General features: G+C 44.6%; 1 protein-coding gene across 1 annotated transcript in view; it reads left to right on the forward strand.

The window, feature by feature from the left end:
• The window catches only part of LOC143927742 (parapinopsin-like), a 51,878-nt gene extending 33,049 nt beyond the window's left edge, over positions 1 to 18,829 (forward strand). The window contains exons 3-4 of the mRNA XM_077452056.1: positions 15,148 to 15,390; positions 18,413 to 18,829. Of these exons, the coding sequence (XP_077308182.1) occupies positions 15,148 to 15,390; positions 18,413 to 18,547 (378 nt within the window). The 3' untranslated portion in view covers positions 18,548 to 18,829. The remainder of the gene's footprint in view (positions 1 to 15,147; positions 15,391 to 18,412) is intronic.
• Positions 18,830 to 27,059: the final 8,230 nt, after the last annotated feature.

A 27,059-nucleotide genomic window follows, 5' to 3' on the forward strand; every position in this document is an offset into this window, starting at 1 on the left:
AGAAATGTAAATGAATGGACTCTAGCATTATGAAAACACTTAGCCAGTGCCAGGGGCTTGCTACCGGGGTTGCACTTGTTCAAATGGATTCTTTTTAAATGTTCCCTGAGGTGACACAGAACTGTGCACTGCCTAAGAAGTTCTTTGAATCTAATCCAATCAGCCAGCTTTACCAGAGGAAACTCTCTTTGAATTAATGGCTACTAAGAACTGATAATTACTCAGAGACCATTAAAATGTAGCTAGAGCTGAAACTAGGTAAAATGTTCTATGGTGTGAAAAGCAATTAATTTATATTAATATTTATTTTTGCTTTAATTCTCTGGATCATTAAGTATTCCATCATGTAGTTATTTTTAGAGTTTTGAATGTAGCATTTGAAGGTGATTTTTATCATTCTAACTTTTACTATGATGCCTTAAAGAGTTCAGCTGACCATACACTTAGCTTGCAAGCTGAATGAAAATACACAGTGCAGATGGACAAGTCTACCACTGTGCCTATTGTGTTTTGACAGCCCCCCCCCCCTCAAAATACCCGAACAGTGGCACCATCTGATTGGATCCAGTCACATTTTGACCAACAATTTTGCCCCTGGGTCCTTCGATTTTTAATTTGAGGAATGCTGGGCAGGAGCCAGCCCACAGAGCCACCAACTGAGCAAATTTCTTCTTTCGTATTATTACTATTATACAGGATTTATATTGCACCAACAGTTTGCACAGTGCTTTACAATATAGGGAGACAGTAGAGTTACAATACAATTCAGGAGGGTTAGGAGGTCCTTACAATTGACTAGGGAGGGGCTCAAGTGGTTCAACAGGTAATAACAGTGCAGGATGTGTCTAAAAAAAAAAAAACATTTTGTGGAGCTTTTAAAGCACTTTTTGTTCGCATTTCAGGTGCTTTTGAAGCGCTTCCCATTCATTTCAATGGAGAGGGGCGTTTTTGAGGAGCTCTTTTAAGTGCTCCAAAGATGCTGCTTGCAAGACTTTTTTTACTGCCCCGCCAGTGCACCGCCCCAGTGCGAAAGCATCCATTGAAATGAATGGGAAGCAGTTTTCAGGAGCTTTTGAGGTGCTATTTTTAGAGCGAAAGTGCCTGAAAAGCGCCTCAGTGTGAAAGGGGTCCTACTGCTGTTCAGGGGCTCTGGGCTTCAGCAAAATGGCAGCCTCCGGCAAGAAGAAATTAACAATGCTGGAGGCAATTTACAGCACACATTCATTTTGGTAGCATAATTATTAATAGGAAATGTATGTTTCTTGCTAAAGAACATTATTTTTATCAAATTGTGTAAATAAAGTTCCACTTTAGCCAGTTCCAGCTGTTCTGGCATATTCAGTCAGGCCATCATATAGCGTCCGCCCCGTACTGAGCATACGCAGTATGGGGCAGAAGAAGCTTCGTAAAATTTCCGAAGATGAACGGCGCCTGCGCCGTGAGTGGAGGTGGTAGCCCCACCATCCAAGCGGATATAGGGTTGAGAAAATTAGACGGCCCCTCGCGGGCGAGCTTCGCTCGCCACGCTTCGGGCTCGGCCTCGCTGCGCTTGGCTCTTTTTTATTCCTAATCAAAGCAGTGCAGCCATTGGCTCGCGCTGCTGTCAATCACATCCACTGACGCGGAGCGCCGGGGGGCGGGGCCGTGTGATACAGCGAGCGGCTATAGCCGCCGGCTGTATCACGGGAGCGCGCCCGCAGATGCTTCTCACCATGCGAGGAAGCTCGGTAGCGTTTGAATCAGTCATTAATAGTCAGGAGCTTTTTTACCTGTGAGTCTCACTAGTGTACCAGTAAATTTAGAGACCAAAATGTCAAATTGAAGGTACACTAGTGAAGAGGCCTACACATTTCTGAGCATGACAGATAGTCAAGAGGAAGTCACTCATCTGTCAGATTCAGGCTCAGAATACGAACCTGTAGACAGCAGCGGCACCCTCACAGATAGCTCTGATGACAGAGTTGTGGTCCCTGTCAAGGTCAGGCATACCAGACCCCGATCTTCTTCTGCTGTCGCTGAGGTTCAAGAACCGCAGGTCCCTCGTATGGAGCAGAGAGCCAGTACTAGCGCCACTATTCCTTCTGGTAAACTGGCAAGCACCAGCGGCTTAGTACATCCTGGTCATACATCCAGCACTGCAGTAACACTTGGTGACGTGGCGAGTCCCATAAGTGCAGTTCAAGCTGGCGAGGTGGCAAGCACGAGTAGTGCCACCAAGAAGAAGACAAACACAGGCCCTTCGAGCCCATAGTGCTCTTCCTGCTGCATTCGCCAATCCTAATTGGGAACCCATCACTTCTGCAGCACTCGTACTTCCCCCATTCAATGGCCAACTCGGAATTCAGTTGGAAACAGTTGATTTTACATCACTTGATTTTTATTCGCTGTTTTTCACCGAAGATCTCTATAGATCTATTGTGGACCAAAGCAATTTGTATGCTGGTCAATTCATCACCGCTAATCACCAGCTGACCCTTGCCAGAGATTGGAAACCAATTACGGTTTCTGAATTTAAGACCTTTCTGGGCCTATCCCTCCTCATGGGCATAACTAAAAAGAGTGAGGTGCAGTCATATTGGTCCACTGACCCAATTCACCATACGCCCGTGTTATCTGCCTCCATGGCCAGGACAAGATACAAGCAGATCTTGCAGTTCATGCACTTCAATGACAATGAACTCTGTAGTCCTTGAGGTGACCCTGGATTTGATTGGTTCTACAAAATTCGGCCCCTTGTAAACCACTTGAACCAACGTTTTGCAGCCTTGTTTACTCCCGATGAAGTTGTCTGTGTTGATGAGTCCCTGATTAAGTTTTCTGCCTGCTTGTCTATCAAACAGTATCTTCTCAACAAGTGTGCCAGATACGGGGTCAAGATGTATAAGCTCTGTGACAGGGCCACAGGCTATACATATAGTTTTATGGTTTACGAGGGTAGAAAAAGGGGACAAAAAAGCATCTGTTTATTTATTTCAGTGGGCTTTGCTGAATGCTTTTGTGCTATACAAAGCTTCAGCTTCCTTAAATTCCAGGAAGAGATCATCAGAGCCCTTCTGTTTCCAGACAGTGCTCTTGCCCAACTTCCCAATCCAAATGCAGTGAGCCAGCTGCATGAGAGGCATTTTCCTTTTGTCCTCCTTGGTACCCCTACCCAAAGAAACCCCCAAAAAAGATGTCTGCAGAAAACGCGGATTTAAGCGCGACACCCGCTTTTATTGTTCTTTCTGTCCTGACCAACCTGGTCTCTGCATTCGTGAATGTTTCAAACACTACCACACACTAGTAGAGTTTTAGCGTAGGGTACAACACCACACCGACACCCCAGATTACGGCTTTTTAGTTGAAACGTGTTGGGTGGATTCCTCTGCAGATACCGCTATTCCTGTGTTCTTGCACATGTCGCTTTTTGATACCTACAAAATGTGAGTCTTTTTCTAATTTTAATTATTAAAATTTTCTACGTGACAATATTACGCTATGTCGGGTTTCTACTTTTATGGTTCTATGTACGAGATCATCATTCCATCTCACATCGGACAGTAACAATATGTTTACCCAATTTTGATGTGGCTCTACAAGCTCAGTCAAAGGAATATCCATAATATTGGAGAGATCCCATTGGAGAGATTCCATATATAAAGCCCATAAGACTTGGGGGACGTATATCTCACCAAGTCCAAGTCCTCTGGTAAGCCTCCTCTATTCCCACGGTGGTGGCGGTGTTGAAGATGTTAGAAGATTACATAGTTTCTGAAAGCAACCTTTGGAAAAATTGACATTTTTGAGACTTGCTTGGCACGAGCACTTTTTTAATTAATTTTTTCTTTTTTTAATATATATTTTCACTTTATATATTTTCATGCATGTATTAGTTCATTTATATTTTATGTATATTTAATTTCTTTGAAAAAAGTTTGTGGTCCTAATGTTTAACCACCTCAATACAGTGCAGTTACACCCCCTTCCTGACCAGACCAATTTTCAGCTTTCAGCGCTCTCACAGTTTGAATGACAATTACTCAGTCATCCAACACTGTATCCATATGAAACTTGCGTCCTTTTTTCCACACAAATAGAGCTTTCTTTTAGTGGTATTTAATCACTAGTGGGTTTTTTATTTTTTGTGCTATAAATAAAATAAAACGTAAATTTTGTGAAAAAAATGCCTTTTTCTTAGTTTCTGTCATAAATTATTGCTAATTAGTAATTTTTCTTCATAAATTTTGGCCAAAATTTATACTGCTACATATCTTTGGTAAAAATAACCCACATTAGTATATATTATTTGGTCTTTGTGAAAGTTATAGAGTCTACAAACTATGGTGCCAATCACTGAAAATTGATCACTTCTGATCAGGCCTTCAGTACATCAGGTGTATCTAATTTCTTGAGACACTAACAAGTCAGGAAAGTACAAATACCCCCCAAATGACCCCTTTTTACAAAGTAGACATCCCAAGGTATTAAGTAAGTAGCATGGTGAGTTTTTTTAAGTTGTCATTTTTTCCCACAATTCTTTGCAAAATGAAGATTTTTTATTATTTTTTATTTTTTTTTACTAAATTGTCATATTATCAGGTTATTTCTCACACACAGCATATGCATACAACAAATTACACCCCAAAATACATTCCGCTACTCTTCCCGAGTACGGCGATACCACATGTGTGAGACTTTTACACAGCCTGGCCACATACAGAGGCCCAACATTGATGTAGTACCTTCAGACGTTCTACGAGCAAAAATGACGCATCTCATTTCTCAACCACCTATTACACTTTTGAAGTCCCTGGAGTACCAGGACAATGGAATTTCCCATAAAATGACCCCATTTTGGAAAGCAAACACCCCAACGTATAATCTGTGAGGCATAATGAGTCTTTTGAATGGTTAATTTTTTTCCAGAAGTTTTTGGAATATGTGGAAAAAAATTAAAACGCATTTTTTTTTACACAAAATTGTCAATTTATAAGATATTTCTAACACATAGCATGTATATAGCAAAAATTACATCCCAAAATACATTCTGCTACTCTTCCCGAGTACGGCGATACCACATGTGTGAGACTTTTACACAGCCTGGCCACATACAGAGCACTAACATTGATGTAGTACCTTCAGACGTTCTATGAGCAAAAATGACGCATCTCATTTCTCAACCACCTATTACACTTTTGAAGTCCCTGGAGTACCAGGACAATGGAATTTCCCATAAAATTACCCCATTTTGGAAAGCAAACACCCCAACGTATAATCTGTGAGGCATAATGAGTCTTTTGAATGGTTAATTTTTTTCCAGAAGTTTTTGGAATATGTGGAAAAAAATTAAAACGCATTTTTTTTTTTACACAAAATTGTCAATTTATAAGATATTTCTAACACATAGCATGTATATAGCAAAAATTACATCCCAAAATACATTCTGCTACTCTTCCCGAGTACGGCAATACCACATGTGTGAGACTTTTACACAGCCTGGCCACATACAGAGCACTAACATTGATGTAGTACCTTCAGACGTTCTACGAGCAAAAATTACACATCTCGTTTCTCAACCACCTATTACACTTTTGAAGGCCCTGGAGTACCAGGACAATGGAATTTCCCATAAAATGACCCCATTTTGGAAAGCAAACACCCCAACGTATAATCTGTGAGGCATAATGAGTCTTTTGAATGGTTAATTTTTTTCCAGAAGTTTTTGGAATATGTGGAAAAAAATTAAAACGCATTTTTTTTTACACAAAATTGTCAATTTATAAGATATTTCTAACACATAGCATGTATATAGCAAAAATTACATCCCAAAATACATTCTGCTACTCTTCCCGAGTACGGCGATACCACATGTGTGAGACTTTTACACAGCCTGGCCACATACAGAGCACTAACATTGATGTAGTACCTTCAGACGTTCTATGAGCAAAAATGACGCATCTCATTTCTCAACCACCTATTACACTTTTGAAGTCCCTGGAGTACCAGGACAATGGAATTTCCCATAAAATTACCCCATTTTGGAAAGCAAACACCCCAACGTATAATCTGTGAGGCATAATGAGTCTTTTGAATGGTTAATTTTTTTCCAGAAGTTTTTGGAATATGTGGAAAAAAATTAAAACGCATTTTTTTTTACACAAAATTGTCAATTTATAAGATATTTCTAACACATAGCATGTATATAGCAAAAATTACACCCCAAAATACATTCTGCTACTCCTCCCGAGTATGGCGATACCACATGTGTGTGACTTTTACACAGCCTGGCCACATAGAGAGGCCGGACATTGAATAAGTACGTTCAGGCGTTCTAGGAGCATAAATGACACATCTTATTTCATTCCTACCCATCACACTTTTGAAGGTCCTGGACCACCAGGACAGTGCAATTACCCACAAAATGACCCCATTTTGGAAAGCAAACACCCCAACGTATATTCTATGAGACATGGGCTGCAAATAGGTACTCGGGTACTCTGATGGGCTGGAGATAGGTACTCGGGTACTCTGATGGCCTGGTGACAGGTACTCGGGTACTCTGATGGCCTGGTGACAGGTACTCGGGTACTCTGATGGCCTGGTGACAGGTACTCGGGTACTCTGATGGCCTGGTGATAGGTACTCGGGTACTCTGATGGCCTGGTGACAGGTACTCGGGTACTCTGATGGCCTGGTGACAAGTACTCAGGTACTCTGATGGCCTGGTGACAGGTACTCGGGTACTCTGATGGCCTGGTGACAGGTACTCGGGTACTTTGATGGTCTGGTGACAGGTACTCGGGTACTCTGATGGCCTGGTGATAGGTACTCAGGTACTCTGATGGCCTGGTGACAGGTACTCGGGTACTCTGATGGCCTGGTGACAAGTACTCGGGTACTCTGATGGCCTGGTGACAAGTACTCAGGTACTTTGATGGCCTGGTGACAAGTACTCAGGTACTCTGATGGCCTGGTGACAAGTACTCAGGTACTCTGATGGCCTGGTGACAAGTACTCAGGTACTCTGATGGCCTGGTGACAAGTACTCTGATGGTTTGATGACTGGTATTTGGGTACTCTGAAGGGCGGTGACAGGTACTCATATGGGCTGTGACAGGTACTCGGGTACTCAGATGAACTGTGACAGGTACTCGGGTACTCAGATGAACTGTGACAGGTACTCGGGTACTCTGATGGGCCGGGACAGGTACTCGGGTACTCAGATGGGCCGGGACAGGTACTCGGGTACTCTGATGGGCCGGGACAGGTACTCCGGTACTCTGATGGGCCGGGACAGGTACTCCGGTACTCTGATGGGCCGGGACAGGTACTCGGGTACCCTGATGTGCCGTGACAGGTACTCGGGTACCCTGATGTGCCGTGACAGGTACTCGGGTACCCTGATGTGCCGTGACAGGTACTCGGGTACCCTGATGTGCAGTGACAGGTACTCGGGTACTCTGATGTGCCGTGACAGGTACTCGGGTACCCTGATGTGCCGTGACAGGTACTCGGGTACTCTGATGGGCCGTGACAGGTACTCGGGTACTCTGATGGGCCGGGACAGGTACTCGGGTACTCTGATGGGCCGGGACAGGTACTCGGGTACTCTGATGGGCGGGACAGGTACTCGGGTACTCTGATGGGCCGGGACAGGTACTCGGGTACTCTGATGGGCTGTGACAGGTACTCGGGTACTCTGATGGGCCGGGACAGGTACTCGGGTGCTCTGATGGGCTGTGACAGGTACTCAAATACTCTGATGGGCTGTGACAGGTACTCTGATGGACTGTGATTGACAGGTACTATGAGGGGTGGTGACAGGTCCTCTTTATTGGGGGGGGGGGCAATCAGTATGTTTGGTGTACACTGTATGCGGTAACGAGATGTTACCGCAATCTCCTCCTCACACACGATCGGTGTGTGAGGAGGAGAACCCGGTAACATCCCGTTACCGCGGTTTGTTTACATTTGAGTGATCGGCTGTGAAAGGATCACAGCCGATCACGTGGGTAAACAGCCGGCCAATGGCTGTTTACCAGAGTCGGTGACGAGCAGTGTTCCCGGGGAACACGCCGCCACCGACGTGCACGCGCAGCGCGCTCACGATCACGAGCATGCGCCATGCACGTTCGGGGTGTTACCATCTGTGATCGGCCGTGACTTCATCACGGCCGATCACGTGGTAAACAGCCATAACGAATGGCTGTTCACCCCCTTCGGTGGCGAGCGGTGTCTCCGTGACACGCCGCCACCGAAGAAACAGGGATGCGCGCGCACGATCGCACGCATTCCCTGTTTAAACGGGAGGCCGTCATATGACGGCCTCCCGCCACAATAGGTGCGCCGCCTGGCCGTCATTTGACGGTCGGCGGTCAGCAACTAGTTAATTTATATTAAGGAATATGTTTTTTTTCCTTTTTTTAAGGATTTATATAGTGATCTGTATAATTTTATCCCTTTATCATAGCGCTACACATTTTTTCTTTCTTTTCTTGTTATTATTCACACTAACACAGGGTCTCGAACGATGTGATGGCCATCTACAACGTTCAGTTTACAGTTTTTTTTACAGTTTTTATAAAAGTGAAAAGAAAAACACAAAAACACACAAAAAAATAAAATATAAAATCCAAAAATAGTTGTGGTTGTATTTTTCTTCTCTCTCTCTATTGTTCTCTCATGTTCGCTCTCTACTGTCCACTCTACTGTTCGCTCACTATTGTTCTATATCTATCGTTCTCTCTCTGTTTTATTTTTACTGTGTTTTATTGTGTTTGCTTTGCAAGTATGGTATGTTATACTGTAATGTTTGTTTTATTGTTAACCATCATTTGCTTAGCAGGTACGCCATTCAGCTGCAACACGGGTTTATTTATCTTGACAGCAACAGCGTTTGCTCCCATGATACATAAAGTCGCGACTCCAGCGCTGTCAGAGGTGATTTCACCACCACAGTTAAAATAAAAAAGCATATATGCCGAAGCATGGGGGCAGGGGTGGAGGAGTGATTTGCTCCTGACATTAGGGGAGAATTGCCCCATGCTTCGGCATATATTTTTTTAGGTGCAGATTGCAATGTTTTATTTGTACTATTTTTTATTGTATTTGCTTTGCAGGTATGGTAAGTCTGTTATACTGTAATGTTAATTTGTTTTATAGTTAACCATCATTTAAAAAAAAATGGTGAATGTATGCCCGTCATTAGAAGTGGGTGGGTGAAGGGCGGTATTCTAATGGTGGGCATACCCACCAATCAATCTCTTTTTTTCGTTCAGCTCATAGGCTGCATGAAAAAAAGAACATTACAAAGTATGCCCAACAAGGACCAGCAATGTACTGGTATGTTGCTGGACTTTGAGTAGTTATACCAGAATGATGCCTGCAGGTTTAGGTATCATCTTGGTATCATTCTTTTCAGCCAGCGGTCGGTTTTCATATAAAAGCAATCCTAGCAGCTAATAGCCTCTAGACTGCTTTTATAAGCAGTGGGAGAGATCGCCCCCCCTCCCCCCACCGTCTTCCATGGTTTTCTTGGGCTCTCCTGTCCAAACAGGGAACCCGAGAATGCAGCCAGTGGTTTAGCCAGCTGACCATAGAGCTGATCAGATACCAGAATGGCTTCAATCATCTCTATGGCCTAAGAAACCGGAAGCTACGAGCATTTCATGATTTAGGTTTTAGGACCCCAATTTTTTTTAAAAAGAGTACCTGCCACTACCTATTGCTATCATAGGGGATATTTACATTCCCTGAGATAACAATAAAAATGATAAAAAAAAATGAAAGGAACAGTTTACAAATATAATAAAAAAGCAAAATAAATAAAAAATAAATAAAAAAAATTGGCAATTGCACCATGCATGTGAGGTATCACCGCAAAGGTCAGATCGAGGGCAGTAATTGTAGCAGTAGACTTCCTCTGTAGATCTAAAATGGTAACCTGTAAAAGATTTTAAAGGCTTTTAAAAATGCATGTAGTTTGTCGCCGCTGCATGTTTGTGCGCAATTTTAAAGCATGTCGTGTTTAACAAACATTTGGGCAATATATTGTGTTTTAGTGCATTAAAATTTTAAAAAGTGTGTTTTTTCCAAAAAATTGCTTTGAAAAACGGCTGCCCAAATACTGTGTGAAAAAAAATGCAACACCCACCATTTTAATCTGTAGGGCCTTTGCTTTAATAAAATATATAATGTAATTTTCTTGCAAAAATCAATATTTTTTCATGTAAACAAAAAGTGCCAGAAAGGGCTTTGTCTTCAAGTGGTTAGAAGAGTAGGTGATGTGTGACATAAGATTCTAAATGTTGTGCATAAAATGCCAGGACAGTTCAAACCCCTCCCCCCCCCCCCCCCCCCCCCAATGACCCCTTTTTGGAAAGTAGACACCAAAAGATATTTGCTGATAAGCATGTTGAGTCCATGGAATAGTTTGGCTCCAAAACTGCGATAGGTAGTGAGGAAGAGAAATCACCATTTTACGCCCTTAGAAAGCCTGAAGGCGGTGATTGGTTTTTGGGGACCCGTACGCGGCTGGGCTTCCAAAAAGTCTCACACATGAGGTATCCCCGTACTCAGAAGAAGCAGCAGAATGTATTTTGGGGTATAATTCCACATATAGCCATGCCATGTATGAGCAATATACTATTTAGTGACAACTTTATTATTATTATTATTCAGGATTTATATAGCACCAACAGTTTGCTCAACTTTGTGTAATATATATTTTTTTGTCATTTTTCAATCACGTGTGACAAAAAAAAAAAAAAAAAAAAAATTGGCTCAACATGCCCCTCAGCAATTGTCTTGAGGTGTCTACTTTCCAAAATGGGGTCATTTGGGGGGGGGGGGGGGGGGGTTGTACTGCCTTGCCATTTTAGCACCTCAAAAAATTAGATAGGCAATCATAAACTAAAAGCTGTGTAAATTCCAGAAAATGTATCGTTTGTAGACGCTATAACTTTTGCGCAAACCAATAAATATACACTTTTTGACATTTTTTTTAACCAAAGACATGTGGCTGAATACATTTTGGCATAAACATATGACTAAAATTTAGTTTATTACATTTTTTTTTTATAACAAAAAGTAGAAAATATCTTTTTTTTTTCAAAATTTTCGGTCTTTTTCCGTTTATATTGCAAAGAATAAAAATCGCAGAGGCAATCAAATACCATCAAAAGAAAAAAAAAGGACACAAATTTTGTTTGGGTATATTATTGCATGACTTCGCAATTACCAGTTAAAGCAGGGCAGTGTCAAATTGTAAAAAGTCCTCCGGTCATTGCGCTGCCAAATCCTCCGGGGCTGAAGTGGTTAAGAGAGCCAGATGCTACCAATCAGCCTGTAACAACTGTTGGAATTGGTTGAACTGAGAAATCCAGTGGGGCTTTCTTTGTAATAGAGTCACTGAGAGGTAACAAATCAGTTAAATGTGATGCAACTTGCCATCCAGGGCTGGTGTAAGGATTTTTGACACCCTAGGCAAAACCTTATTTTGCCGCCCCATTGGCTCTGCCCCTGACCCCACCCCTTTGTCCTTGCCCTGACTCTTTTAATGACTGCTCAAAAACTTAAATTAAAAATACCTTCAAAGTTGCTGCTCTCTCCACAAACCGAACTTCTGCAATCTGCACTCCCAGCACCCTGCCACTCCTGCTACCAGCAATCTGCACTCCCAGCACCCTGCCATTCCTGCTGCCAGCAATCTGCACTCCCAGCACCCTGCCATTCCTGCTGCCAGCAATCTGCACTCCCAGCACCCTGCTATTCCTGTTCCCAGCAATCTGCTCCCAGCAATCCGCACTCCCAGCACCCTGCCATTCCTGCTACCAGCAATCTGTGCTCCCAGCACCCTGCCATTCCTGCTACCAACAATCTGCACTCCCAGCACCCTGCCATTCCTGCTCCCAGCAATCTGCTCCCAGAAATCCGCACTCCCAGCACCCTGCCATTCCTGCTCCCAGCAAACTGCACTCCTAGCACCCTGCCACCCCTGCTCCCAGCAATCTGCACTCCCAGCACCCTGCCATTCCTGCTCCCAGCAATGCGCACTCCCAGAACCCTGCCATTCCTGCTCCCAGCAATCTGCACTACCAGCACCCTGCCATTCCTGCTCCCAGCAATCTGCACTGCCAGCACCCTGCCATTCCTGCTCTCAGCAATCTGCACTGCCGGCACCCTGCCATCCCTGCTCCCAGCAATCTGCACTCCCAGCACCTGCCAATCCTTAGCCTAGCCTACCCCTGCAAACTTTGGTCAGCATGCTGAGGGGTGGACGGTCCCTGATCGTGCATAGAGCAGGGCAGGAGGAATTATCACTGATCTCCCCTCTCCAACCTCCCTCCCTGGCTGGCTGAGTCACACACACAAGGCTGATTAGGAGTTGCAATGCACACTCACCCCTGGAGCTGAAAATAAAAACAGATAGGCATTATTAGAGACAATTTGTTTGCCTCCATGTCGCTCTTTGACCCAGAAGGACTGCACGACCATCCCCGAGGTTGGCCGCTCCGCCCCCTTCCCCCCAGTGACAGACGGGATCACCCCTGTGTTGGTTACGCCCCCTCACAAGTCCCGACTACTGACCAGTGACAATGAAGGAGGCGTGCCAGCTGCTCGGCATCAATCAGAGCCCTGAGCCGCCGAACAGCTGGGGGAGCCGGGGAGGGATCTGTGAGTGTACTGCATGCATTAGTTCCCTCCCTGCGCCCCTGCATTATTCCTCCCTCTCCTCCTCCGGACCTCCGATACACTTGTGCAGGCTCCAGATGTGACATCCACTGGGGATGAGAAGGTGACAGGCCGTGGCAGCGCCCTAGGCGGCTGCCTGGTTCGCCTAGTGGTAGGGCCGGCCCTGGTTACCATTAAAAGGTTTTATACTTTAATGCACAGAATGCATTAGGGTAAAAAAAACATTTACCTTTCAAACCACTTTAAAGTGATTGTAAACAATCTCCATGTAAAACAACCCATTCGGTTTAAAATAGAAATAAAAGTCAAAACATAGTGTATAGATATAAAAAAAATTATAGTTTTAAGTTCTTTTTATTCATTTAAAAAAAAAAATGTACAAATGCAATACAATGCACAAAGGAAAAAAAAAGGAAAAACATTTAAATTGCATACATTACACTACATACAGAGGTGAATATTCTATATCCTTATCATATCAGCCATAGATATCATATTCATTTTAATTCCCCAAAGAGGAGGGGAAGGTTATGAGAGGTGGAGGCTCCTCATATCTGAATACAAATAGTCTGGATGATCTTTATCCAAGATTGAAGGCCTCTTCAACCCCTCCCTAGGGAAAGGGAGCCTTGACTGATGGGGACATGACTGAGTACATGACAAGGGGAATGATTGGTTGGGGGCATGTGGGATGGGATGGGCCTGAGCTCAGGAAGTCATGTGCCCCAGGGAATTCTGGGTCTTTCGGAAGAGTCGTTGGAAGAGCTGCCCACCCCCCTGCCCCTTTTTTCCTATGTTATGGTATGTCACAGCTTGCTGTGGTTTTCTTGACCTTGCCAGCAGTTAAAGTTGCTATAGTGGGCTATGCTCTTGATGGAAAATTCGAAATAAGCTGTCTGTCCAGCACTTATGGTAAGGACAGGCCCCACTTCCCTCTTTTGGTTAAGTGCTCACAGTATGACTGTGACTGGCACTGGTTAAATATGTTCACATGTTATGTGTTCAAATTTAATAAAGCTGTGGCCTTGCCCTTTCCAACCGAATGGTTGTAAGTGTCTTATTTAATGGGGTAAAGGGCAAGGGTGGTGGAGAATTTGATCCCTTTGTGTTACGTTAATTGGGACCTAAGCCCATTGCTCCTCAGCACTCAAGATCTAAGGATCACGAGGCCTCTCTACCTATTCCTTATTTCTCACATCCTTATTCTCCCACCCCCACTCTCCCCTCCATCTCCCCCAACCACCCCATACTAAATGTGTTTATAACGTGACCAAAAAACATATCAAAAACAATCCTTATGTGATATTAGGGGGAAATATTAAGGGATAATACTCTCATCTTCCACCACAATTCTTCCCTTTCCTTCCCACACCAAACTCCCATCCCCTTTATCCCTTCCTCCATCATTAACCATTCAGGCCCATTGTGGGCATTTTAATCTAGTGAAATACCACTATTTCAAATTACCGTGAGTATGTCTTATGTTAATTAAAAACGTTCTCCCACCCATTATCCCCATACCAAAAAGGAAATGATGAGGAGAGAAAAGGGGAGAGAAAGAAAAAAATGGATAAAAAAGGCGGTGGGGACATATGAGTACCTAGAGAGGCTTTGTTCCCAACCTCTGTCTCCTTTACATATTATGGGGATTCCTCCACCGCTCCCTCTCTCCCCTCCTCCATTATATTTTCATTACCTACAGGTTTTGTATAGGTCAAAGACTGTTTGAACTCAAACCAACTCCTCCAAATACTATAGAAGATTGAACAGGAATTATTTTGTAGATGTATACATTTTTCCATTATTCTGATTATATCTACCTCTCTAAACCATTATAACATAGTTGGTATTTTTCTTTGATTTCCAATATTTCGGAATGAATACCTTCGGTGCATTCAACAAAGATGGTACAATAGGTGTTTTATATTTGGTCCTAGATTCACTAGTAGCATGGAATAAACATTGCCAATGGTCTTGCCCAATTTAAAAATTGCTTATCAATACCTTATAAATACCTTTTTCCACCTTTTTTTATAAGTGATCAAATTTCCTCTGTTCTCAGCTGAATAAGAGCTGGGGGGAGGAGAGAAACAGCAGCACACTGATCTTCCCAGTGAAAGGCTGTGCTGGGGAGGTGTGTCAGGACAAGTCTGATCATTGGAGGAGAGCAGGCTGAGTTCCCAGCGTAGGTAGAGAACTGACCACGGTGTGTTCTCATCCCTCGTATGGTCAGTTTTTAACAGGAAAGCAGAGGGACTGACAGGAACACCAGGGAATTCACACAAAGGAAACAATATAAAGAGAACAGGATACTTTTTCATACAAGTACATGGTACAGCAGGTACATATCAGGAATATGAAATGTTGGATTTACATACTCTTCAACTTATCTCACAATGAAAATCATGTATTATATATTTTCTAAATATGACTTATTTCACAAAAAAAATTATATTTCTCTTTGTCTCTTCCTAGGTAGCCAAACTTGGAGTGGCAGAAGGAGGAACCACCAGCAAAGCTGAGGTCCAGGTCTCCCGCATGGTCCTAGTAATGATATTGGCCTTTCTCATTTGTTGGCTCCCTTATGCGGCTTTTGCAATGATGGTTGTGGCAAATCCTAGCATGTACATCGATCCAATTATAGCAACTGTTCCAATGTACCTGACTAAAACCAGCACTGTTTATAATCCTATTATCTACATATTTATGAACAGGCAGGTAAGACTATAAAGCATAAACAGGTTAAATGTTGGATTATATGGACAAACATCCAAAAGAAATTACTTGTACTCAACAAAAATGTACTGATGCCATTATAGAGGTTATTAGCAAAATTGTGAGCCTAGTGTTGTAGGAGTCTAATTCAAGTCCTATCAAAGCAGGACATCTTGTTAAAGTGGATCAAGACCCAGGCAAACATATTCTTCAATTGTTAAACAAATCAAATTTAAATAGTATAGCACTTACAGTAAGGCCGCGTACACACGGGCGGACTGTTCGCCCAACCTTGTCCGCTGAACAGTGTTTGGGCGGACAGTTCGCTCGTGTGTGGGGCTTCAGCGGACAGTTTCAGCGGACAGTTGGCCGAACAAGGTCTTACGGAAATTCCGAAAAACTGTCCGCTGAAACAAGGTTTCAGCGGACTGTTCGCTCGTGTGTAGGCTTGTTCGGCCAACTAAGTCTCGCGCATGCTCAGAAAGGATTTCCACGTCGGAAGGTTGCATTGCAGTGTATTGGACGTCGAAATTTTCGATCCGTCGTGCGTGCCGAAACGTCATCGCGCACGGTTTCAGCAAACTGTTCGTCCGTCGTGTGTGGCCATGTCCGTCCATGCTAAGTTTGAGCGGACTGTTTGCCGAAACTGTTGGACGGACAAAGTTGGGCGAACAGTCCGCGCGTGTGTACGCGGCCTAAGCACTTTTCCCAGTCACTTCTCCATCTAGTGCACCATTAGTGTAATCCAGTAATCAGAAGCACAACATGACTATCAGGCTCTTGATAGGCTAAAGGAAGAGAGTGTTACTATACAGTCGCATGTGTGGAAGTGCTCTGTTCTTTCTAATAACCGGTAGTTAGCATTTGCTAAAAGTAAAATTTTTCATCTGGTTAGCTTTGTAACAATAAAGTGGGTTAATGAATTCCTGTTAGATGGACAAACTTTTTTAGTGCCATATAATCCCAAATTTAGGGGTTGATTTACTAAAGCCAAATAGGTTGTTCACTTTGCAAAGGAAGTTGTACTTTGCAAATTAATTTTACCAAGAACTGAAGTGAATGAGGCAAAGCTCTGCTGAATTCAATCATCCAATCACGTGCAAGCAAAAATCTTGCTTTTTTTCTTTTATGTGATTGGGTATTCTTTACAAAGTGACATTTCACCACATTGACTAAGCTCTGGGGCAAATTCCCTTGCAAATTGCAACTTCTGTTGAAATTTTACCATCCTGTTTGACTTTTGTACATCAACCCCTTGGCATCATGTCCCATTATATACAGATTTATTCAGCCATTCATTTTGTGTATCTTTTGTAAAGTTTCTTGCCTGGAGGCAGTGGTGGCCCATCCATTAGGGGCGCACGGGAGCCGCCCCCCCCATCTATGCATCCGACCCCCTGATCTACATGCAGGGCGCCGAACCATGAATTCCATTGGGGGTGTTTGAAGCATGTGATTAGAGCCAGGGGCTTCAAAAAAGGGTGGGCTCGGGGTGCAGAGCACTGTGCTCCAAACCCACCCAGTTTTGTGACAATAGCAATGAATATTGGCTATTGCCACACTGATCCTCCTCCCAGCCAATCAGGAAGCGGGTCTTGAGACCTGTCACCCGATTGACTGAAAGGACAGGCGATCCTATTGGATCCCTAGGAGAAAGAGGGAGGAGACACACAGTGAAAGCCATTGTGATGATGAAGAGGAGGAGAGGACACAGGACCCACTGCCCACCACCTATAGGAGCCTGCAATCCACAGCCCACCCGTCGCCCGCTGCCTGCCCAAAACCTAGATGGGGTAAGTGCCAGACTTGATGATCGACCGGGGGGGTGGGGGGGGCTGGTGCCACTGGCCAACTGGGGGGGGGTTTGTTTGCCTGGAAGTTTCACCAGTGGCAGCCCTTCCTGTTGCACACAGAAAATGCTATGCTGCAGCCATGGAATTAGAAGCAGCATTATCAGCTTGCCATGTCTGCTCCTTCAGATGAGTGTTGGGCTGCCTATCGGATCTATCAATAGGCAGCCCAATGGGCTCACGCAGCAGGCTGGCCGTTACTTGCTGAACCTCTTACTTGGAGCAAAAAACAAGATCTTGGCGGGAGAGCAACATGATCGTATTTTGAAGATACATTTATTTTCTGTATTAGATAAAAAAACGTACAATGTCGATTTCGTTAAAACAAGCAATTAATTACATTGTAACATTGCATAAGATAAAGTGTAGGTACCTTATAGAGTAGTGTTGAGCAAGTATAAATGACAGTTATAAATGGGTCATCTTCTATTTCTTAAAGAAGCAGAATTGTATCCTCAGGGCATTATGGATTGAATGGTGTTAAAATTAAGATCAATAAGTCCCATATTTGACAGAACTTTTCTAAAGAGCATTCCCCGGGACCTGAAGGGTTCTAAATTCCAACCCTTGCTTCTTATGCATAAGTTAGTCCTTTGGGGGAGCCAGACTGTCTGGGGTGGTCATTGTCATGATAATAGGATTAGCGCTACTGTCCAAAGGGACCATTGTGTGAGATAATGGGAGTAGCCCTTATCTGATGGTTTTCTGTATAAATTCAGTGTGTGTTTCTTAAATAAAGAAGTTCTTATTCTAGTTCACTCCAAGACTGGGGTTGTCTGGTTCTTAGGGTTTCTATAGCCAGATCCACTGGTCTCATGTTCCAGAACTTGGGAAGCAGCTTCTTGGCGGAAATACCTAACAGGGTATCTGGAGTCCATCATACAATGGTTCACCTGAAATAGGATCTTCACTATACTTTAGATCTGTAGCAATGTTTGGAAATAAAAAATTGGTGAGTATCGAAGGCTCAGTAGGCACCGCAATGCAAGGCTTCTATTTACGAAAGAACTAAAGAAATGATCTGGGCATTACTCCTAATTCAGGACCTGTGGATAAATATATTTACTTACCTTACCTATCTATGCCCAGAAGACAGCGAGGGAGAAGAAAGTGAGATTGGTACCTTCTTTTATGTGGGGTGTAAGATATGATTTTCCCTTCTTATCTATTTGCAGTTCCAGGATTGTGTGATCCCTTTCCTGTGCTGTGGAAGGAATCCATGGGCTGAAAAATCGGTGTCTTCAGCAGAAACAGTGACCACGAAATCAGTCAGCTCTACTTCGCGTAAAGACCAAGTGGCCCCTGCATGAGTTATTCTTACATGTATGCCCCTGTTCATCATCATCTATCTTCCTTCTAAATGTATTTCATATGGGCATGTATAGCGCAATAATGAATAAGAATCCATAGTGTTTATTACTGTCCAAAACATGTATGTATCTATAGTTGGTGCCAGGACAAGGTCCTCTCACCCAAGGCGAAGATGCCAAAATTCTATGCCTCCCTCCACAAGCTTCTTAATTTGGCGCTTAAAAAAACTAACACAGATTTGAAATATTTACATACAAATAATAAAAATAATATGGTTTAAAGCGGAGGTCCACCTTAAAGTGGACCTTCCGCTCATTGGAATCCTCCCCCCCTCCGGCGCCACAATTGGCACCTTTCAGGGGGGAGGGGGGTGCAGGTACCTGTACAGTACAGGTATCTGCACCCACTTCCGGGATAGCTCTCTGCGGAAAGGGGCGTAGATTACGCCCCTTTCCGAAAGTCCCCCGCTGCCTGCTGGGAAACACACAGATCCCAGAGGCAGCGGGTCCATCCTTATTGCGCAGCGCGACTCGCGCATGCGCAGTAGGGAACCGGGAAATGAAGCCGAAAGGCTCCACTTCCTGATTCCCATACCCAAGATGGCGGCGGCAGCACCCGAGAGGCGATCGAGAGATCGGCTTCGGGTGCCGACATCGCGGGCGCGCTGGACAGGTAAGTGTCACTATTTTAAAAGTCAGCAGCTGCAGTATTTGTAGCTGCTGGCTTTTAAAAAAAAAAAACGCGGACTCCCGCTTTAACTAATATGCTACATATTTAAGGGTTACAACGTGTTAGTGAAATGACAATGAACCTTAAGCTCCTAAATGTAATTCTCCCCTTGCGTATAGTGTCAGCTGCCCCTTTAAAAGTGTAACCCTTAGGCCGCGTACACACGCGCGGACTGTTTGCCCAACCTTGTTCGTCAAACAGTTTCGTCAAACAGTCCGCTCAAAATTTGCATGAGCGGACTTGCCCACACACGAGCGGACTGTTTCAACGAACTGTTTGCCAAACAGTCCGCTCAACTTTTGAAATGAACGGACTCGCCCACGTAAGGCGGAGGCAAATCCGCCCATTTCGAGCGCGTGTACAGGTAGGCGGGGCCCGCGAGGGAGACGTCGCGGGCTCCGCCGCCTGAAATGGGCTTAAAGGGGAACCCCAACGCCGAAAAAAATCGGCGTGGGGGTTCCCCCAAAGTCCACACCAGACCCTTGTCCGAGCACGCTACCCGGCCGGCCAGGAAAGGGGGGCGAGCGAGCGCGCCCCCCCTCCTGAGCCGTACCAGGCCGCGTGCCCTCAACATGGGGGGGTGCCTTGGGGAAGGGGGGGCGGCGCGGCCCCCCCACCCCAAAGCACCTTGTCCCCATGTTGATGAGGACAAGGGCCTCTTCCCGACAACCCTGGCCGTTGGTTGTCGGGGTCTGCGGGCGGGGGGCTTATCGGAATCCGGGAGCCCCCTTTAAGAAGGGGGCCCCCGGATACCGGCCCCCCACCCTATGTGAATGAGTATGGGGTACAATGTACCCCTACCCATTCACCTGTGAAATAAAGTACAAAAAAAAACACAACACAGGGAAAAAATATTTTATTGCACAGCTCCGGGGGTCTTCCGTCTTCGGGGGTCTTCTCGCCGGACTCCTCCGCTATCTGTGTGTAGCTCTTTTACTAGCGGAGGAGTCCGGCTTTCTTCCTCCCCGCCGCCGGCCTCTTCTCCCGACTTCGGGGGTCTTGTCCCCCTCTTCGGTTCTTCTGCCGGGCCACCGCGCCTTCTTGTAGCTCTTTTGCAGGCGGTGGCCCGGTCTTCTGTCGCCGCTGCCTTCCGTTCTTCTGTCGCCGCCTTCGGTTCTTCTGCCGGGCCACCGCGCCTTCTTGTAGCTCTTTTACAGGCGGTGGCCCGGTCTTCTGTCGCCGCTGTCGTCGCCGCCGCCGCCGCCTTCCGTTCTTGTTCTTCTTCTTGTTCTTCTTCTTCTTCTCCTGGAGATGTTGACTCGACGAGCTCTCCGGCCGGAATGCCAGAGCCGCGCTGTGCGGTCACTTATATAGTGACAATGGGGCGGTGTCACATGGTATATGTCACATGGGTTGGTCACATAGTGACCCCGCCCCCTTACGATGTCATAGTCCCCATGTGACATCAACCCATGTGACCAACCAAAAGAGCTACAAGAGCCAAAAGAGCTACAAGAAGGCGCGGTGGCCCGGCAGAAGAACCGAAGGCGGCGACAGAAGAACGGAAGGCAGCGGCGACAGAAGACCGGGCCACCGCCTGTAAAAGAGCTACAAGAAGGCGCGGTGGCCCGGCAGAAGAACCGAAGGCGGCGACAGAAGAACGGAAGGCAGCGGCGACAGAAGACCGGGCCACCGCCTGCAAAAGAGCTACAAGAAGGCGCGGTGGCCCGGCAGAAGAACCGAAGAGGGGGACAAGACCCCCGAAGTCGGGAGAAGAGGCCGGCGGCGGGGAGGAAGAAAGCCGGACTCCTCCGCTAGTAAAAGAGCTACACACAGATAGCGGAGGAGTCCGGCGAGAAGACCCCCGAAGACGGAAGACCCCCGGAGCTGTGCAATAAAATATTTTTTCCCTGTGTTGTGTTTTTTTTTGTACTTTATTTCACAGGTGAATGGGTAGGGGTACATTGTACCCCATACTCATTCACATAGGGTGGGGGGCCGGTATCCGGGGGCCCCCTTCTTAAAGGGGGCTCCCGGATTCCGATAAGCCCCCCGCCCGCAGACCCCGACAACCAACGGCCAGGGTTGTCGGGAAGAGGCCCTTGTCCTCATCAACATGGGGACAAGGTGCTTTGGGGTGGGGGGGCCGCGCCGCCCCCCCTTCCCCAAGGCACCCCCCCATGTTGAGGGCACGCGGCCTGGTACGGCTCAGGAGGGGGGGCGCGCTCGCTCGCCCCCCTTTCCTGGCCGGCCGGGTAGCGTGCTCGGACAAGCGTCTGGTGTGGACTTTGGGGGAACCCCCACGCCGATTTTTTTCGGCGTTGGGGTTCCCCTTTAAGCCCATTCCAGGCGGCGGAGCCCGCGACGTCTCCTTCGCGGGCCCCGCCTACCTGTACACGCGCTCGAAATGGGCGGACTTTCCGAGCGGGAACAGTCCGCTCATTTCGAAAGTACAGCGGACAGGCCCACACACGGGCGGACTGTTCGCTCAAACACAGTTTCAGCGGACAGTTTTTCGGAATTTCCGAAAGACTTTGTCCGTCCAACTGTCCGCTGAAACTGTCCGCTGAAAGCCCACACACGAGCGGACTGCCCGCCCAAACACTGTTCAGCGGACAAGGTTGGGCGAACAGTCCGCCCGTGTGTACGCGGCCTCACACTTATAAACAATGTGAATCAAACGAAAAGTGCCGCTATACACACTAACAATTGCAATAATTTTATGTTTTGTATATTTGAATATTTTTTAAGATTATTGCACGTAGGGGTTATTGCAAATATCATTCTTTAAAAAGCCACAAAAATCATGTCATAATTTCTAATAAAAAAGCATTTTTTTAATTTAAAGATATAAACACAAATTAAAATAGTTTACATACAAAAAGCAGACCAAAAATACTTAGGCAATAAGGGCATAAAGAAGCTAAAAAAAATGAATTATGTTCACGAAGGGTTAATTAGGGCATCAATTTTTTTTTATATACACATACCAGCAATTTATGAATGAAATCTACAATAGTAAGTTTCATTCATAAATAAATGCAGAACAAGAATCGAGCTGTCAAACTGATAGGTTAGTCCTGCAGTCCTATCCCTAAATCTAATTAAAAAAGGAAACCCCCTTAATGGGACTTTAATAGACCACCAATACCACCAAAATTACAAATAAAACTTATATTTTTATTTATACAGTACAAAATAAAAATAGACACCCAGACAGAAAATGTCTCCAATAAAATATACAATCAAAGACCACTAATACTGTCATTGGTATCCCAAACCCCCAATACCAATGAGAGTATTAGTGGTCTTTGTATAGATGTGTTTTGTGTATTTTTTTGATTGTATATTTTATTGGAGACATTTTCTGTCTGGGTGTCTCTTTTTATTTTGTACTGTATAAATAAAAATCTAAGTTTTATTTGTAATTTTGGTGTTATTGGTGGTCTATTAAAGTCCCATTAAGGGGGTTTCCTTTTTGAAGCAGTGCTTACTACATATTCTCTGTGACAGCCAGATGTTGTAGTTTGTTTATCAGGAGCACACAGAGCTTCTCATACAAAAAGGGTGACTGTCGCAATGAGTGTCACTGGTTAAACAGGGAGGAGCCATGATCTCCCAGTGTAATCTGCAGATCACGGCTGTCAGTTTGACAGCTCAGGTTAGTGTAGGTCGATGCCATCTCTCATACCATTTTTACATGGTTTAATTTACCATATTTATCAGCATATAACACGGACAGGCGTATAACACACACCTTCATTTTAGGAGGGAAGTTTCAGGGGAAAAAAAATTGAATTAAGAACTTTGAAGCAAAATAAGGGTCAGTGCCCATCAATGCAGCCTTACCATTGCCCATCTGTAGCCTGATCAATGCCCATCTGCAGCCTCACAATTGCCCATCAATGCAGCCTGATCAATGCCCATCTACAGCCTCACAATTGCCAATCAATGCAGCTTGATGAATGCCCATCTGCAGCCTCACAATTGCCCATCATTGCAGCTTGATCAATGCCCATAAGCATCCTCACCTTTGCCATGAATGCAGCCTGATCAATGCCCATCTGCAGCCTCACCTTAAACTACTGCTGCCTCGGAGGGAACAGGGATGGGACGGGACGAGTGTTGTCAGATTACATACAGCGCAAATCTGTTTACTTGGCAGCCTCTTTAATACAAAGTTCTATGACAGACAGAACAATGGCCCAATGTCGGCCCAGGAGATGGGACTTCCTATTAGAGAGGCCGCTGAGTAAACAGGAGATTCTCGCTGTATGTAATCTCGCGGCTCTCATCCTGTCCCCTCCTAGGCAGCCCAAATTGCAGTATGGGCGTATAACACGCACACACTATTTGCACCCGATTTTCAGGGTGAAAAAGTGAGTGTTATACACCAATAAATACAGTATTTAGTGTTTAAAAGAAAAATTGTTTAATGTTTAAAGGAAAGAAAAAAACATTTTTAAATGTTCTTTTTTCAGAGCTAGGCCATCCCCTGCCTATGAGCTTAGTGGTGTTTGCTATCTCTGCAACATCTGTAACTGCAAAACTGAAGTATACCATATACTGCTGATTATATACTGCAAAGCCTTGCACCTACAGCATACTAAATTCAAGTTTTATGACGCATGTGACAAATACTCACCTAAAGTTATACTTATTCCATGACAATACAATATTACACATTTTCATTTATTGATGTTTTTTTTTTATATATCTGTTTCAGGTGCCCAGATAGTCATGATTGTATTTACTTTTAGATCAGGGTTATACGTAAATTATATATGGGATTCAAAATATCTGTTCATTGTGGTTCACTGTTATACCTGTAAGTGCCGATTCACACAGGGGCAACCCGACTTAGCGCAACTTTGAGCGACTTACAAAGCGACTTCACGTTGCCTCCAGGACAGGCGACTTTGCCTGCTGCCAATCAGAGATAATCAGCTCTTGTGATATACCGTATTTATCGGTGTATTTATCAGCATATAACACACACCCAAAATTGTGGGTGTGTGTTATACACCGATCCCCCTTCCATTGTGAGCCTCTCGTCCGCTCTCAGCGGCTTGCGGCCGCTCTCAGTGGCTCTCGGCGGCTTTCGGCCGCTCTCACATTCCCGCGTGAGCCGCCAAAAGCTGCTGGGAGCGGCCGAAAGGCGCCGAGAAAGGAGAAAAGGAAATGGCAGAAAGTTGATTTGGGCTGCAGAAGAAAAGGATAGGGAAATGGCTGTCAGACCAAGGTCTGCCGGATCCGGACTGAATTGGCGTGAAAAGCATCTTTCTGCTGACTGTCACGGTTGTTAGGACGATGAAAGGCGGCGCCGCGCTCAATCTGTCTGCGCTGCTAAAACTGAATGAAGAGCTTGTAAAGGGGAGGAGAAGGTAATCCTTTAAAGAGACCTGTTTGGGGTGGGTGAGGGTAGGTTGTCACTTAAAGTGAAGATAATAAAATGTAAATAAATGGAGAATCCATCTTCTGCAACAAAGAGGTGCTAAAAAAATTCACTGGACCTGGCAGAGTGGGCTGGGACTCGTAGTTCCTTGGATCTATCAGAGTTAGCTGGAACTTGTAGTTCTACAGACCTGGTAGAGCTGGCCGGAACTTGTAGTTTTGCACACCTAGAAGAGATGGCTGGGACTTGTAGTGTGGCAGAGATGGCTGGGACCTGTAGTGTTGCAGAGATTGCTGGGACTTGTAGTGTTGCAGAGAAGATGGACACTGACAAGGCTGCAATGATGGACAAGGCTGCAGATGGACACTGATAAGGCTGCATTGATGGGCATTTAAATGTACGTTTTTTTCCTTAAACTTCCCTCCTAAAAGTTTTTTCCCTTAAAATTCCCTCCTAAACTTGGGGTGCGTGTTATACGCCGGAGCGTGTTATACACCGATAAATACGGTAATTGCTGTTCCTGTTCTCTTCCTGGGTAAATTCTTTTCTTTTTCCTGTAAAGTCGCTTCACTATAGATGAGGATCCGACTTTGAGGCGACGTCTATTGAAATCTATGGGTACAAGTCGCCTAGAAGTCACCTTAAAGCAGTACAGGAACCTTTTGTGAAGTCAGAACGACTTCAGTAGTGTACATTAAGATGGTTCTCATTAACTATAATAGAATTTCTTAAGTCCAGCGACTTGGGCTGACAAGTCGGATCCCAAGTCGCTGTAGTGTGCACCGGCACTCACTCTTGCTTAGTTTCTATGTTATGGATGTAAGTATATGCCGTTATAAAATGTACCTAAAGCCAGAGCTTTATTCTTTAGTGTTGGGCAGAGTAAATTAAATTGTTAAAATTGTTTCTTTTTTGCTGTCTGGAGAGATTGTTTCATTTTCTCCATAATGGGAAGTAATAGCAAATCTTTCCAAAGTTGTCTCTATCTTAGTTGTCACCAGATCAGATGTCCCTTTTGGGAGATTTTTCTTTACTTCCTGTTCCAGTGACAACTGTAAAATGCTGGATTTCTCATCACTTTCTGTGTCAGTGACAACAATCCCCGGGACCTGAGCGGTTCTAATTTCCAACCCTTACAAGCTTTATTCAAAACAATATAAAAAATTTTGGCTTGAGATAATATTAGATTTTTTTTTTAATTGGATTATAAAATTATGTACCAAAGCAGTTCATCTACTAATACTGAACTCTAGAAAAACTGTAAAATAAAAATAAATATTTTTGAAAGAAAATCATGGATCAGTGTATGTTTGAATGTTTTTTTCCTACAAATAAACATGGCTGAATGAAAACCAAACCTAAATCCTTGTCTCCATACACATGCACCAGGCCCAAGGCCCTGCAACGGGAATCCCGATCCTTTTCCCTAAAAAAAGAATGTACAGTCAGATCTTCCTTTTCCAGCAGTGAGAACTTATACCTAGACTTAGTAATGGCATAACCCACCCCAGGGAACATCTTCCAGTTTATAGAGAAACGCATTGTACACAGAGGGACTGCCAGCTAGAATTATGTTCTCAACTCCTACTTCTTACTTCTCTATACCCTGAAGGGTGAACCGGACAGGGCCTTCCAAGAGAAAAACTCTAAATGTCCCTCTTTTTGACTTCTTCCTCAAGCTCCTCCTACCTATTTCATTCTAACTGCCCATGGTAAAGGTTCCAACCCACACTCAAATAGGGAATAGCGTGGGGTCATCCTATAAAGGACATAACCCCTGCTTACATGTATTCCCTAACTGCATGACTATAGTTTGTGAAAGCAATGTGACAATTACCATATTTTTTTAATGGTTTTATCTTTTTATCAACCTTTTTTGTTGCATCTCAATTCTGCTGACCTCCTGCATTTTCTTTCAGACACTTCCTGTCTACATGCATGCACACGGGTGCATCAACTGCATGGCATTGCTTGGTGTAGGCTTTCTGATTTGAAATGCCTGTGTAATACCTGCTCATGGCTACTTATAGTCATCAACAGAAATGTATGTGACAGGTGACAATGCCTGAGAGAAATTGGAAGATAGGATAGAGAGTTTTCACCCTGAACAAGAACCTATATGGCAGCTTTTTGAGGTACAAGGAGTTTTTTCTTCCAATGATACATCTGAATCCTTTGTTTATCTGTGTATGCTGACTTTGAATAGCCATTCCTCACACTTAGCCCTTGTACCCACGATCGGAGATTCCGACAACCAAATCCATCTGATTTTGTCCGAAACTGTTGTATACACACGGTCGGACGAAGTTGTTGGAAAATTTGATCGTTCAGAACGTGATGACGTTATTTCGTTACGACAGGACTACAATCAGGCTAGTAGCCAATAGCTTTGATGTAGGAATTTGATCTGAGCATGCGTGGCACTTTGTCCGATCGGAATTCTCTAC

The sequence above is a fragment of the Lithobates pipiens genome, unplaced genomic scaffold, assembly GCF_037356315.1.
Source record: "Lithobates pipiens isolate NorthernLeopardFrog02 unplaced genomic scaffold, aLitPip1_a1.2 Scaffold_23, whole genome shotgun sequence".
NCBI lineage: Eukaryota > Metazoa > Chordata > Amphibia > Anura > Ranidae > Lithobates > Lithobates pipiens.